Source organism: Pelobates fuscus, chromosome 5 (assembly GCF_036172605.1).
Source record: "Pelobates fuscus isolate aPelFus1 chromosome 5, aPelFus1.pri, whole genome shotgun sequence".
Lineage (NCBI taxonomy): Eukaryota > Metazoa > Chordata > Amphibia > Anura > Pelobatidae > Pelobates > Pelobates fuscus.
In genome coordinates this window covers 351,877,705-351,894,243 of record NC_086321.1, presented here as the reverse complement: position 1 = coordinate 351,894,243, position 16,539 = coordinate 351,877,705, and the positions used below count along the sequence as shown (strand labels likewise).

The 16,539-nt window shown below is 40.8% G+C and overlaps 1 protein-coding gene across 2 annotated transcripts; it reads left to right on the top strand.

The window, feature by feature from the left end:
- The first annotated feature begins 276 nt into the window (after positions 1–276).
- FSD1 (fibronectin type III and SPRY domain containing 1) lies at positions 277–16,138 on the top strand. Of its 2 annotated transcripts, XM_063455934.1 has the most exons (13): positions 277–395; positions 496–591; positions 726–857; positions 3,585–3,686; positions 7,065–7,087; positions 7,829–7,950; positions 9,135–9,347; positions 9,584–9,682; positions 13,493–13,652; positions 13,761–13,840; positions 14,317–14,568; positions 15,779–15,867; positions 16,028–16,138. In XM_063455934.1, the coding sequence occupies exons 1-13, from the start codon at positions 381–383 to the stop codon at positions 16,136–16,138; spliced, it is 1,494 nt and encodes a 497-aa protein (XP_063312004.1). In that variant the 5' UTR covers positions 277–380. The 2 variants fall into 2 exon arrangements, with proteins under 2 accessions (XP_063312004.1, XP_063312002.1); XM_063455932.1 differs by lacking the exon at positions 16,028–16,138 and having other exon boundaries at positions 15,779–15,873.
- Positions 16,139–16,539: the final 401 nt, after the last annotated feature.

Sequence of the window (16,539 nt, the reverse complement as noted above, 5' to 3'; positions counted from 1 at the left end):
AGTTAATCACATGAAATAATTTCTTATAATATTCTCTATTTCATACTAAAATGCGGTATCCCCCTTAGTAAATTGCACGAGTATACACGCACGCCTAGTCTATAAGCAGCCGCCAGCATTTTCTAGTCACTTAGCGACCGCATTCTAGAACACCGAGCGCACGCGTGTTAGACGCGAAAATCTGCGCGTGCGCGCGGGTCGGCACGCGCACGCGCAACATTCGCGTCTAACGCGCATGTGCCGCCGCCTGGATCCTTCTGAGCATGCGCGGCACGTCCAAGGCAATCCTTGCAGACTGTGTGCATCCCATCACTGAGGACCAGAATCAGATTAAAATATTGGGATTCCTCCCACCGAAATTCTGACCGTTAGCAAGCAGGATGGGAGACCAAAAGGTGATCCTTTGTAATTATAACATTGTATCTCTTTGTATTCCAGTTTAATTTGTATTTGGGGGTTCATGCATTTCTCTACTGCTCTACTTTTGTCTCATAGGAAGAGTTAAGGACAATTATCACCACCCTGGCTTTAAAAAATGAGGAGACTCACAATTTTATCTACAGTCTGAAACAGATGTTAGAGAATGTGGAGGTAAGGTACCATCAACCATCACTATGTCTGATACCCCATTGTACAGCGCTACGGAATCTGATGGCGCTATATAAATAATATAATACCGTCCCCAGTGTTCTTTACTTTAAATTGACCTGAGGTTTCTCATACAGAATAATTCTACCAGAGCCCAGACTGAATTGGAAGGAGAATTCCAGTCCCTGTACAGCTTGTTGGATGAGCTGAAAGAGGGTATGTTGATGAAGATCAAACAGGAGCGTGCGAGCCGGACATATGAACTTCAGGTAGAAAAACTGTTTATCTTCTTCACATACTTGTATTTTATATATAGATAGATATTCGTTCATGTCTGCGTGGGATCACGTGTGCGTTCTATGCCCGAGTTGTGTACGATTTGTGAGTGTGGTGCATGTACATTTGTGTGTTTGCAAATTATAAGTGTTTTCATTATATATGTAATAGAACATTGCTTCTTGTAAGATTTTACAGGATAAATTCGTGCAGACATAAGCAGGACTGTACACCTATAACAGTAGGATGATCAAACCTACTCTGCGTGAATAATAGGAATTATATAATTAATTAACGGGACATTCTAAGCAGCATAACCACTACAGCCTGTTCTAGTGGTTGCCTGGATTGCGATTGTGCCTTCTCAGTGTAAGCAGTCGAGGTGTTTTAAGAATGGTTTGACAACATGCACTTTATTGACTGACAGATACACAGTCATGGGCACACACACTGTGTAACTAACACACACTTTCACTGACACACACACTCACTGACAGGCACACGTTCTCAGGTACACATACACTGACATATACTCACTGACAAGACACACATTCGCTGATCTGACACACACATCTTCACTGATTTGACACACTCTGATAGACACACACATTCACTCATAGACATACACAGATGCACACTAACAGCTACACACTCACTGACAGACACATGGGGGGACCACGTAGTGGAGCTGGCGAGGGAGCTGCAATTTATTTGCTCTGCTCCCTTGTACGCCGCTTAAAGAGGCCGAAGTGGTGTCATATTCCAGCTCCCGGCATCACAGGGAGGGCTCGTCGAGCACCCCAGGTGGGGCCTTAAGTGGCCAGCTGGCCAGTTCTTGGGCCCCTCATGAACAAGGCTGACAGGGCATCTGCCGGGGCATTTGGGTCCAAATTTCTTGCCGGGGCATTTGCGAACGGCATTTCTTGCCACCAAATGGAAAGTACTGCCCAAGGCAAATGCCTTGTTAACCTCAGGGAAAATATAGCCAGAGAGATAGTTCTAACTGGCCAATCCAATGCAACCTTTCTTTTTTCTCTTGGTGGACTATTACAATTACCTCCAAACAGGACTGCTGATTCCAATCCCTTTTCTCTAATTTATAACCTTAATCCCTAACACCTTACCTGTAAATTCAAAAAATAATGTCACTCATTTAGAACTACTGTTCTTGTATGAAGGTTATTGGGCAGGAGTATAATTAGCAAGTATCCAAATATTTATCCATATATTATCCATATAAGAATGTCACCTATGTGTTCTATACAAACTATGCATAAACCATCGGTAATCTACTAATGAGTCACGGTTCTAAAGTGCATTTTTGTAAATATGGTTCATAATGTAAAACAGAATGATATGTAAAATTGCAAGAAAACGTTTTTTTAACCCTTTGCGATTACTATGATTTGTATATGGATTACAATAAAAATAAATTCTCTGTCTAAGTCATAATTATGACACAGGTTGACTGAACTGATAACACACAAACAAAATTACTTTTCAAAATGTTATTGAAGATATTGAGTAATAATTCACAGTGTGGGCTAGAAGAAGGAAGTAAACCCTTGCATTTAGTAACTTGTAGATCCTCCGTGAGAAGCAATCCGCTCCACCAAACATTTCCTGACGCTGCTTGTAAGACTTGCACAACACTGAGGATGGGATTTGGATCATATCTTCCTATAAATGTGTTTCAGTTCATCAGTACTCTTGGGTTGTCTTAATTGCACAGTCCTCTTCAGGTCATGCCACCACATCTCAAATGCAATAAGGTCAGGACTCTTACTTAGTCATTTGAAAACCCCGGATCGTCTTCCTTTTCAGCCATTCTTTAGTTGATTTACTTGTGTGCTTTGGGTCATTGTCTTGTTACATCATCAAACATCTCGTAAGCGTGAGATCCTAGAATCCTGCCCTAAAATTCTCCTGTAAAATGTCTTGACACACTTTTTAGATCATTGTTCCCTCGATGATTGCAAGGCATGCAGACCCTGAGGCGGCAGAAGCAGACCCTTAAATCACGATGCTCACTCCTCTATGCTTTACATTTGGGATGAGATTGTGTTTTTGGTGTGCCGTGCCCTGTTTACGCCACATACAGAATTGTGCATTTTTGTCATTAGTTAAATTTTTGTCTCACCTGTCTACAGCACATTTTCCCAGAAGCATTGTGAGACATCCAGGTGGTTTTGGACAACGTTGATAGGTACCGCAATGTCCTTCCATAAACCCCATTCTTTTTCAGTGTTTTCCTAATGGTGGACATATCAAGAAAGACACTACTGGGGAGGGTATCAACAGTCATTCATTTTCTCAATTTGTAGACATTTTGTCTTCCCGTGAATTGACAAATCACAGGTTTTTAAGCAATGTCTATAATGTGTCTTCTAAGGTCCTGTGAAAGTTGTTGGGGTCTACTCTTGGTTCACTCTGGAGAAGAACAGATTGTCAGTAACCACCACAGTTCTACTCAGATACCCTAGGCAGATGTGATCTAGCATGTTTGTGCAGTCCATAAGATGAATTTTACAGAAAAAAGCAAACTTTCACGTTCTTGCACTTAGTACGTCTTTTGGTTTTGGCACATTGCAGAGATATGAAATGGAGCTGATTATATTACAAGTGCTCTCTGAACCTACTGAATTAGCCAAGTTTTATTTCTTCATTTGACGCAATCCATGACAATTTGTGATCACTGACTTTCTTCTCTTCATCCATAGAATCAGCTGACGGCATGCAGCAAAGCCCTTGAGAGCTCAGAGGAACTCTTGGAGACTGCTAACCACACACTGGCAGCCTGTGTAACTGATGGCTTTTCTCAGGTGACTTATGGAACATAATTATTGTCAATGGAGAAAAAATAAACTGTCGAATTTCTTCGTACATTTATAGTTTAGCGTCTTTATTAAGTATCCCCCATTCTATCCGTTATCTCCTAAATTTATCATACTGACACACCATGTAGCGGTGCTAATTGTTATAGTATATAACAAGTTGCCCCGTATAGTGTTATTTTATTATTATTGGCATTTGTATAGATGTTGTAATTTTTTGTGAAAATGGTGTATATTTTCATAACTACAAGAATATAGTTTGATGGTGTATAACATTTATAGATTGACTATATAGAAGTCTTGGTTACCTGTTACTCCCTACGTAGGGAATGACAGGCAACCAATTTGAACGTCACTTTTTCTTGTTTGCTTTATGTGATCCATTATACATACATTTATAAGATTGCTACAGAATCATTGTATACTGGAGGGGAAAGAGGAGAATTTAAAGTGGTTATGCAATTGTTTTAAAATTGAAGCAATGTTTGTTGTTTGTTCTTTTAAATCTTTATGTCTCTTGGCAGCTTCAAATACAGAGAACGCAACTCTTCACAAGTCAAATCAAATATAAATCCACGTATTCAACTAAATTAAGCTCATCAGTCGCATTTCTAACATAAATGAATAGAGAACAAAAAATGGGGATCAAACATTTTATATCACTGGTCGGAAGGGGAGGAAACGGAGAAATAAATACAAATTTTAAAAAGGGAGGAAGCCATTTATCCCTAACAGTCTCCCTACTTTATCCCTCTTCTCTCCCTACTTCTAACTCAAAATAAAACTCACTCACTCTCTCCCTACTCTGACCCCTACACATCCCTACCCTAACCCCTACTCTAACCCTAATCTATCCTATTCTATCCCTCGTAAAGAGCATAGAGGGGAAAAGCAGGAGGGAGAGAGGATCGGTAGGAAACCAAGAGGTGAGAGGGAAAAGGGAGAGAAAGAGAAAAAATATATATAAAAGAGAAAAAATAAATAAATACCGTATATACTCGAGTATAAGCCGACCCGAATATAAGCCGAGGCCCCTAATTTTTACCCCAAAAAACTATTGACTCGAGTATAAGACTAGGGTGGGAAATGCAGCAGCTACTGGTAAATTTCTAAATAAAATTAGATCCTAAAAAAATTATATTAATTGAATATTTATTTACAGTGTGTGTATATAATGAATGCAGTGTGTGTGTGTGAGTGCAGTGTGTGTGTATGTGTGCAGTGTGTATATGAGTGCAGTGTGTGTGTGTGTGTGTGTGTTGCAGAGCCTTGGTGGGGGGTGGGCATTTGTATTATTATTATTTTTTAATTATTATTTAAATTTTTTTTTGGTTATATTATTTTTATTTTATTATAATTTATATATATATTTTTTCTCGTCCCCCCTCCCTACTTGATACATGGCAGGGAGGGGGGGCTCTCACTCCCTGGTGGTCCAGTGGCATTGGCAGTTCAGTGGAGGGGGGCTGGCAGAGAGCATTTACTTACCGCTCCTGTCAGCTCCCTTCTTCTCCGCGCCGGTCCGATCAGCTCCCTCTGCAAGTCCCAGTGTAAGTCTCGCGGCTGCACTATGACCCTGCGGCTCTCGCGAGACTTACACTGGGAGCTGACAGGGGAGCTGACCGGACCGGCGCAGAGGAGGAGGGAGCTGACAGGAGCTGCAGAAGAGGTAAGTAAACGCTTCCTGCCAGCCCCCAGTCTGTATTATGGCAATGTAAGTTGCCATAATACAGACATTGACTCGAGTATAAGTCGAGTTGGAGTTTTTCAGCACAAAAAATGTGCTGAAAAACTCGACTTATACTCGAGTATATACGGTATATACGTCTCTGTCTCTTCCCCTTCCCCTTCCAAAACCATCAAAACACAGATTAATTTTGTGAGTGCATTCTCATCTTCAATACATTTCTAAAGCCAAGGTGTTTTAATCCTACACCATTTTATTTACAATCACACAGTAACTTGAGAAAGAAAGAAAGAAAGAAAGAAAGAAAAAGAAAGAGGGGGGAAAAGAAAGAGAAGATAATACCCCGATATCTTATAACTATCCCTGCTCATGCTTATATTTAAATTCAAGAATCCTGCTCCATTTCCATCCCGACCTCTGCACTGTTTTTATCTTTTATGATCTGACATTTCTTTGCAGAGTTTGACATTTTAGTATAGCTGAAATATATGCCATTATTGTACATTACATTGTGTGCAGTGTGTATGCATGTAGCAAAAACTTGTTAAATCATACAGTAGTTCTCAAAGTGGTTCTGGGATTTTAAGGGACACTATAGTCACCAGAACAACTACAGCTTATTGTATTTGTTCTGGTGAGGATAATCATTCAAAGCAAATGTAGTATGTACATTACAGCCTAGGGACAACTCCAATGACCACTTCTCAGATAGCTACTAGAGGTGCTTCCTGGGACAGTGCTGCACAGTGTGACTGACATTGAGTGTCTCCACCCTCTGCATGGAGACACTGAACTTTCCTTATAGAGATGCAGTGATTAAGTGCATCTCTATGAGGAGGTGCTGATTGGCCAGGGCTGTGTTTGGCCTGTGCTGGCTCTGCCCCTGATCAGTCTCAGCCAATCCATTGCTTTCCTATGGTAAAGCATTGTGATTGGCTTTGATCAACACTTCTGATGATGTCAGCCAAGCAGGCATGTCGGGGCAGAGCCAGCACCAGCAGACTGGAGTAAATATAAGATTTTACTATATTAAGGGGGTGGGATAGCGGACAGGGGGGGCTAGATGGTGTTTTTAATACTAGGGGTCAGGAATACATGTTTGAAATTAAAGAAACACTGTAGGTTCAGGAACACAAATATGTTTTATTGACTTTATAAAGCACTATATGCCAGATAAAGTGGATCTGTCTGTCATATTTTTTGTAGAAAAGATTATATTTATACACAGAATAGAAGAATTATCTATTTTCTACAAATCTGAGCCTGTTGATAGGGAAGCAGAAGGGTTGGGTTACTCTTTCTTTACATTCCTAAAATCTTGGTTTGTTTGAAATTAATCTAAGCACCATAACTACTACAGCTTTTTTTTTTTTTTAATATAGACCCTACATGTTTTGTTTTTTTATGATTTTTTTTTCTACACTTTGATGGATTTGGTTTGGATAATAGATAAGTAGACATTTCAGCATTTGGTTGTTTTTTTGTTTGGTTTTGTTTTAAGAGTCAAACCATCCAGAGGGAGGACATGGCAAAAATCTGTAGTGGTTATAGTGACTAGAGTTTCCCTTTAACTACCATAACTGATTCCCCGGCATTAAAAGTGGCTTTTGCTGAACTGTGTGTGTTAATCAAGGTTTCTCCTTTCTTGTTTTTTCTCTCTGTGCAAATTTGCTTCCAAGGCTGCCAAGCAAATAAAGGATAGGTACTGTAACTTTCGGCATTAATATAGATTAGGGAGAGCCAGAGAAGCATTGTGGCTAATTCAACTTACCATGTTAATTGTTCTATCAACCCATTGCATTAACCTTCACCTGTACTGTTATTTGGTTGTTTTTGTGCTTTTCCTCTGCCCATTTCTCTTGTTTATTCACACGTTGCCATTTTTGTGTCCCATTGTTAACCTTATGAGTTTGTCATTCATAACATTAGTTTTGACAAAAATAGTATATATTGCGTTAGACTTGCTAGCTGATGCACAGAAAAGATGAGATATCACATCTCCCCATGTTTTTTGTTTTTATTTTTCTGGGGAAAAGTGGTAAACGTGCTGTAATCCTGTCATTCTACACGTGAACAATACTTTAACCTATTTACTACAAACAAAAACAAATTAGCCTTTACATAGTATAAACTACTCCAAATAACATACTATGTGCCAGACTAGTTCTAAGTTAAATGATCCCTTTTCTCTATATGTCCGCATTTTCCAGCAAATCTCTCAGTACATATATATAGGTTTTTGTGTACATCACCTTTTTTGTTTTTATTTTATTGGTTTTTTTTGTGTAACCTACCTCCATCTATATTTTGAATGCCATTTACAATAAAACCTACAGGTATATTGACTATTTTATGTTATCCATTTTTTTTCAAATCATTCCCACCCTCGTTACCTTAACTTTGTTTCTTCATTCATTATGCACTTCATGTTCTTCATCTACAGCATTACCATGGCCCCGGCATTTCGTCTTTCCCTGAAGGCCAAAGTTACTGATAATATGAGTCACTTAATGGTGGATTTCACCCAGGAGAGGCGTCTGCTTCAAAATCTACGTTTCCTTCCCGGTAATATTTTCTACGTGTCAATCCCCAATGTATGTGATTAACTGTTACTCTTTTCATTGCTGTCATTTAAGTTCTAATTCTTTGTCGGATACTAGAATTCCGCAGAGCGGCTCTCTGGTCTGTCTGTATGAGACATTTGCTTCTTGTCCTAGAAAACTTTTGAAGGTGAATGGTACTAAATGTCTTTATCAGATTCACACACTTTTTTTTTAGAATACTTCTTCAAATTAAAGCAGCACTGTCACAAACTCTCCCCCCTTCCACTTTGAAAAATATCTTATAAAGATTGTAAAAACCCCCCCAAAAAGTTACCTGCGCTCTTCCCAAGTCCCTATCTATATTGAAACAAATGGAGGTTATTTAGTTACTACAATGACCATTAGAGGGATGCCCACCTGCCACGTCAAGGCAAACCTCTACACTGACTATTCACCTTGCTTCCTTCAGCTCCTGGCAAAGAAATCTCTAATGAGACAGAGAGGGGTATTTTTTATAAACCCCTACATGCTTATTAATCCTTAATAGGGAACGCATCTTATAAAGATAGAATCTTTATGAAATACTTGTATTGAGTGTGTTGACATTTCACTGAAATTCCATCACAGTCAATAGATATACTGAGACAAACTAAATACTACCTCGTCTCTGTATATTTCCTCCGCCTGACACTGAGCAAAACTACCGCCATATAGAAGTGGCAATGCCTCCCAGCCACCACCAGGGAATTGACTCTGTGGAGGGTCTTGCGGGATCTTCCATAGACCTCAGTGCTGTACTCTCGTGCATGCAGTGATGTCTGCTTTTGCTGCTGAAGGACCAGTAGCTGAAGAGGACCGACCAGAAGAAGATGGCCATGCCAACGAGGGACAGGTTCGGGTAAGTAGAACTCACCTTTACCTGCCTTTCACACCACCCACTCACCAGCCACTGGACCCACGTTGGTGATGTCACCGTCAGTGGTTTTTGCGAATTCTGCAAAGTCCCCAAACGATGACAGTGCTACTTTAAATCACTAGCTCTCCCTGTAAGCATTTAAACTAGTGGAAAGAAAAGCTAGATTTCTGTTACTTAAATTTGTTTTATGTTTTTTTTTTTTTTATAAACACTGCATCTTCCAGCTTTAATCATCAGTCTTTTCCCAACTCTCCCATTTACCTTTCACCATTATTGTTTTATCTTCTCAGTGCCCAGCACTCCAGAGATTGTCGCACCAGAGTGCCTTGTGGCCGATAACTGCGTTCACTTGGTCTGGAGAATGCCGGAGGAAGAGGAGTGCGGAATACAGCATTACCTTCTAGAATATCGTAAAACTAACTTTGCCGGACCGGCCCGTCCTAAGGAGGAACAACCATGGATGGTGGTTGAAGGCATACAGACAACTGAATACACACTGTCTTGTGAGCAAATTAACAAATGTTAATGTTTTGGGGTGTGTGAGAGTTAAAGTCAGGATTACCTGTCCGTAAAATTGAGATTCTAGTGATATGAAATTACATTTTAGAGATGAATAGGTGACATAAAGACCATTTTAGAATTTCTTTGTATATGAAAATTTCAAAAATAAATTTATGGCAGTTTTACAGAACAAAATCGTTTTTTTTTTATCTTGAAATCCAACGCGTTTTTCTTACAGGTCAACGATTCGACATGAAATATATGAACTTCAGGGTCAAAGCCTGTAACAAAGCTGTGAGTGGGGACTTTTCAGAAGTTGTCACACTGGAAACTTCAGGTATGCTGGGACATAGTTTAGGGGGTGTTAATGTTGCTGGGACATAGTTTAGGGGGTGTTAATGTTGCTGGGACATAGTTTAGGGGGTGATGTTAAACACTGAACAAGGGTAGTTACGGACGCATTTGCAGGGCTTAAAATTTCCAACCACCTTCCACGACAGAGAAACTGGAAAGTGAGTTAGGGAAAGGGAATTTTTATATTACCCAGGGGTCGGTGGCCTGCTGGATAGGAGAGAAGCTGGTGGGGATTCTGGAAGTCATTCTGTTACAGGGAAGCTCAGCTACCCAGGAGTTTATGTTGTTGTGATGTTTGACTTCACATCCATCTGAGTGAGCTTCTCCAGTAATGTGCTTGTCTATAATTAGCAGCCAGCTCTGTGTGGCCCACATCAGAAACCAGGATGAGACCTTTACCCTCTGATTAAAATAACAAAATAGGGGGTGGGGAACTCCAAAAACAGGGAGATGAAGAATCGGAGCAACGGAGACAGTATCACTTAAAGGGTCACTCTAGATGCCTAAAGCACTTTAGCTTGCTGACATGCATTATGTGTGAAGATGCTATCCTGACTTACATCTCCCTTTGATGTCAATCAGACAACCGGTTACTTCCTGGTTATTTAGCTCAATGTAGCTAAACAAGTAGGTGATTGGACAGCAACAGAAAATCTGGGCGTGCTGAAGGGGAGGGCTTGCAAAGGCTGCCAAAAAGGGATTTGCAGCTTTTGCAAACTGTTTTTAGATATACAGACTGTCCTCACTTACCGACCGGGTTCGTTCTTATGACCCAGTCATAAAACGAATTGCGGAATTCCCCCCGAACATAGACCAGTTAACTAGTGCATAGAATCCTATGAATCTATGTTCGGGGAAACTTCGTACATAGACCAGCTCTCTCTAACGTGTGGAATCCCTCGAATTGCTGCGCTATAGAGCTGGTCGCAAGTGCGAGCCATCAGAAAAAAATGTTTTTTATTTGGGCATTGGAATTACCCTATGAAGAAAAGGAGAGTGTAACAGGGAAAAAAGAGGTTCCGTAATATGTCATTTTCCAGTTGGAGGAAAGTGATTAGTGACATGGGAAGGGCCACACATACATACCCGTGCACACAAACCCCTGTTTTAACGGACATATACAGTCACCCTTTATTTACAAACACACATATACATAATTCACAAACATATTGACTCCTCATGCTTTGGGAATGTGAATAAAGATGTGTTTTTTGTGTCTAGTAACGTTTATTTATGACTGGTAGGTTGTCTTGACATTGTGAACCCTGTATTTGCATTCATGTGAATTAGTAATATGATTTATTTGGCCTGCACTGTAACATTTTGTTGTAAGGAGTTTTTCTCCTCTGGTGTCTGTTTTTTCTTCTTTGTACTCTTTGGCTTCAACCTGTATTTGTTTGTTTTGCTCTTTGCAAATTCAATATTTGCATTTTTTTTTTTTTTTATTCTTTATTTTGGTTGTGCACAGATTGAACAAACAGCCGGCGTGTGCCACAACAGCGACATCCGGTAGAGTAGGTAAACATTGGTATGACATGTTATGGCATTAGATATATAGGCACATTTTTTATATTATTTGAAAACAGTAGTTCAGGATTACGTTTGATTGTAACTATGGTAACATTTGACATGTCATGGAGAAACCGATACAGAAGAAACATATGCTGGGAACATGGCTTGTGCTTGTGAGTGTACATAGAGTGTTAAATAATAATAGGGGAAAATTAACTGGACAACGATATTCATGACTAGCGCATATATGTTAATGATTAGGGCAACTGAATATTGGGTCGCTAGGGTCAGGCACAGTTTTAAGAGGACATACAGACAGGTCTAACCACAGGCTGAGGTGAACCTATTGGGACATACTGAGTTAGTTGCATTGTGGTTCAGGCTAATACGAGTCGTCTATAGAACATTCTACAGTGTAAAACAATATACATGCCGCTACGAGCAAGAGATTGCTCAATTATTATTAGTTTACCACGTTAGTTATATGAGCAGGCTGGAACATTTTCTAGGATAGCGTACAAGGCAAGATATATTTCTTCAAAGACATAGGGACGTGGTTGATCTAACTGTGTTAACAGTAGGAGGAGCAGGCCCTAGTCGCTGAATAGCTAGTGCATTACAGTTTACATGCTATGTTTATCTAAATTGTTGTTGCAGGCACAACTATACATATTAATCTAACATTCCACTGTTGTGTGTAACTCAGCAAACATGTTGAAAACAGAGTTTTGCCATCTCAATTACAGTAGATTATAAATTTTAGTAAGCAGTAAAACATGGCATTGACATGCTTATGGTTAAAGATGAGCATGCCAGACCACTCAAGCATATTATAAGATTGTTGCATTTAAGTATATATCCAAAGAGGAACATATATGAATGATAGGTTGCCATGCATGCAGGCTAGTTGGCACGGGAATGGCCAGTAGCAAGCTGTCTAGGGATACAACCAGAGGGTGTGAGAGGGCATAGTGACATTATGATACTTAACGTGAGAGTCTCGTGTAGATTGTTCTGCTCATCCTAAAAAAAATGTAGAAGGGATTAGTCCAAGAGAGTCAGTAGGGCAATATAGCCGGGTGCACTGAGAGTCTGTGTTGGTGCTTAGGCCTCAGTTTGTAGTTTGTCCAGGCCTCAGTCTGCATAGATCTCTGTGTTCAGCCGATGCCTGCTCTGCTGAGCCGCTGGCAGCGTGTATGAGCCTCTTGGGTGCTGGGTGTACCTGTGCGGCAGGGTAAGTACCCCTTCAGGGTTTTTCCTCCGATGGGTCGTGGCTGGGCTCTCTGTCTGTTCCGTCTGCCAGTAAGTGATCTCTGGGATCCCTCCCCATTGGGCCGTGTGTGGGCTTCCCGACAGCTTTGCCTCCCTGGGATCAGCTTCGCTGCGACAGGTACTGCTTCAATTTGGGCTTTGTGGTCGTCAGCGTGGGGTTTTGTGCTGTGCTGGTTGCCGGTTTCCGCAATCGCTGAGCGAGGAATTGGCACCCTCAGTGGCGTGGGGCCACAAGATTTTGCAGGCGTTTCAGCGGTTTCCCGCGTGATGGAGCTTCGGTTCCTGCTTAGTTTAGAGGTTGCTCTGGAGTTAGGAGGAGGGCACAATAGTAGGGTGTGCCGAGTGGTCGGACGGATCCACGCCACCACCTTTTTCATCGCCAACCGGTAGGATTGTCTCCGGGCCTTAAGCTTTGCCCATAGATGGGTGCGCATGAGGTCCACGAAGTCCCCTGTATGCTTGGGAGGTGTGAGGCGTGGTTGTTTGGTCTTAGGCCGCGGTTGCGCCGCCATCTTGGCCGAGTCTCGTGAGTTCCGCGTAGTAGTTAATTTCGCCGCTTGTACGGTTATTAGTGTGGGGGTAACCGTCCCCAGCGGGGACCGGGATGACCCCCGCCGGTCCACAAGGGGGGGTAGCAGGGCTGCAGTAGGCTTCTGTTCCGGAGCACGTCCCGTACCGGGGAATCGGCCGCCTCCCCCAGTCCGCAGGCTTTGCTCAGAATTAGGCCTCATGATCGGATGGAGGTTTTCCGTGGCGCTTCGGTGGAGGACCGGTACCGGTGTGTTCAGGATGCTTTACTGCGTTTGATCCCGGTCTCCGTGTGCCGTTGATGCCACTTAGTCAGTTGGTAACCTCAGAAGTCCGTCCGTAGTCGCAGGAGCTCTGAACAAGTGCGACTGGCCATCTTTGCTGTCAGGCCCCGCCCCCCAATATTTGCATTTTTGACTTTTGTTGTTCTTTCCTACTATGAAACTTTACATCTCCTATTACACCCTCTGCTCCCTACCAGCTTTCTGGTTTCGTTTGGATTCTGGAAGCTCTCATCAAAACCTAAAAGTGGAGGACACGAGTGTAGAATGGGATGCCTTGGGTGGCAAAGTTCAGGAAGTAAAGAATCGAGAGAAAGAGGGAAAGGGGAGGAGTGCCTCACCGTGCAATTCTCCTGCCAGGTAAAGTCATGCAACTTTTTTTTTTTAACTCTTGAAACGTCTGGCATTTATCAACAGGCATTTTCAGCAATCTTACAGTTTTGTTGTCTATACTATAACCTGGTATAGGTGCGTCCAATCTCCAAAAAGAACATCATCTCTCCGCGGAGGCAGAGACCGATTTACAGCGGAATCCTACACCGTATTAGGTAGGCATTCTGTGTTTTCAAGTAACTATTCCTCAATAAACTGTATTTGGGGTTTATCAGGGTGAATACAGAGGATATGACACATAGACATTTACTTCCACTTCACTGTCCCATGATGCCTCAGACACACTCATGCAGACTTGAGCGTCTAATTCTATTCCAGCCCTGCGCGGTTGGCAATTTCACCATCAGTACCATACAGCCTGTGTATATGGCACTGCAAGCGAAAAATTAATTTACATAATTTGCCTGGTGTTGCATGTCAATGTTTGTCAAATAATGAATCTATTAAACAAATAAAAATATAGAACATATAAATTGTAAAAATCTATTAAAAACTAGAGCATCTATATAATGTTTTGTTAGCTATATGACTCTGCTGAAATTGGAGAACTGACAGTTACTCTTTAATTCAGGATAGTTCTGCATTGATAACCATAATTTTGGTTTTATTGGCCTTTGTTTTCTCTCTGCAGGTGACTGTTTGATAGATGATGGAGAGTGTTATTGGGAAGTCCGCTTTGACCTGGACAGTAAGGCCTTTGCAGTGGGAGCGACATACCGCAATTTAGGAAAATTTGACCAGCTGGGAAAGACGTCCGCCTCTTGGTGCCTTCATCTCAATAACTGGCTGCAGGTGGCATTTACCGCTAAACATGCGAACAAGGCGAAAGTGCTGGATGTTACAGTTCCAAATAGGATCGGGGTGTATTGCAACTACCAGGAGGGTTAGTGGAATCAGTCAATACCTTTCATTCAGATCAGTGCCTTTTAACAGGGAGAAGGGGTCATCAGTACATAATACAAATTAAAACAAAAATAAGAGCAGGGAAAAAAAACACATGCTTTTTATATTGCCGTAGATGTGGGTTGAATGAAGACAAGTTTGAGATCTTTATTTGCTTTCCCACATTTTCTATTTGTTCTTTTGTACGTATAAACTTTTCTCCATGCTTCTATTTTTTTCCACATTTCCGACTGTTTTTCCTTTGACTTACTCTGCCCAGTGGTTTGTTTCTAACCGGACACGCAGTGTATCTGGCGTTCTAGTGCATCTCACAAGGGAAGCATTGCTACATGTGCTGTGATGGGTGCTTAGCATTCCTACTTCACTTCCAGAATGGGCTGACCATCCTAGTTGCCTCCGGCTGTATGATCTCTCTCTAGAGTTTTTTTTTTTTTTTTTAAAACAGTTTTCAATTCCGAATTCTCAACTAAAGGAGGTGGGAACATTCCTCGCTTTGAATCCTGTGACCTTGCCACAATGAAAGAAAGCATATGGGCTTTTCATGTAGATCTAAAAACGATTCAACATATTAAATAACATCAGAATGTTAGGGTAATTGTACTTAAACATAAATCTACATTAATCTTTATCAGTTTTAACTGCACTGAGTGATTACGCCAATGTGCATGTTGTAAATGCATATGTAATTGCTTTGGTTATTTCAATATAATTGTCAGTGCTTAATCTCTTTTGACGTTTGCACAAAGCATGCACACTGGCCAGATTCATCTGATTGTTTATCACTAGTGAACATTTTGCCCGATCCCTAAATAGAAAGTGTGAGAGGCAATCTTCTTGTTATCAAATAGAAGTTTATTGAAGTTTTATTTCATACAAATCAATGCCAAACAATTGAATTTCAAATGTCCAACAGATAAATCAGTCATACATGTAAGATCATCAGAATGTATGTAGTGTCATAGAATAACATAGGATGACTGTGTGAGTCATTCAAAATAATCCTCGTTATTAATGATTAACACACACTTATGAATGTCCCTTATTACCCCAATTGGGTCAACAGCAAAAACTGATGTGAGAAAGGCTGAACTTGATGCCCATGTAACATTTTGATAAAAGGAAGCTTTTTTTTGTTTTTTGACCTCACTGTATAACAGTTTATGAACTTTTTTTTTTGTTTGTTTTTTTAGGTATATTATCTTTCTATAACGCTACCAACAAGCAGTTGCTGCACACCTTTCGGACAAAGTTCACACAACCTCTTCTGCCAGCATTTATGGTATGACACTGCTACTTTTTTTTTTTATTCATTCAAGTCTTGTATTTATTTGTGTTAATTTTAGCAACCATTTATTTAAAATACATAATACAAAGATACGTCTCCCGTTCTACAAATACGTTTAGGGGATTCAATTTAAAATACCTTGCTTCCTTCTCAGGTTTGGTGTGGCAATTTCTCTGTGTATACTGGACTCCAGGTCCCCAGTTGCGTGAGAAGCTTTCAGAAACGCAACAGCACTACAAGCAGTTCTACAACAAGTCTTTCCTGACTCTCGGCTTTAAACAGTGACCACCCAAATTGATCTAGACACCATCTACTCACTACATGCTTCTATCAGTATTTATTTATGCTTTTAAATACTCTACAGGGGCTTGAATGTAATGGACTCCTATTACGAGACTGTTACTAATATTTCCAGTTCAAACACCCTCGATATCCTTTTCTTTATTTCCATACAGAGCATAACAGCGGGTGGCGAGTGCTTTCTGCTAACGGTGCAGTTTTTGGCCTTAAAATAATTGTTTAAATGTAATGTATCCTCACTAAAGGAACTGTGTGAAATGACGCGGCTTTCTCACGATAAAGCACTTTTTCCCCCTAGAGTTCTGTTGTCAGTATTTTGTTGCGGATTATCACCCACAATGCACTTCACTTGTTTCTTCTGAATAA

What these genes read in the sequence shown, in the direction of transcription:
- FSD1 (XM_063455934.1), top strand. An exon ending in AGATGTTAGAGAATGTGGAG is followed by an intron (nt 592 to 725) that starts GTAAGGTACCAT and finishes TTTCTCATACAG; the next exon opens with AATAATTCTACCAGAGCCCA. An exon ending in GTATTGCAACTACCAGGAGG is followed by an intron (nt 14,569 to 15,778) that starts GTTAGTGGAATC and finishes TTGTTTTTTTAG; the next exon opens with GTATATTATCTTTCTATAAC.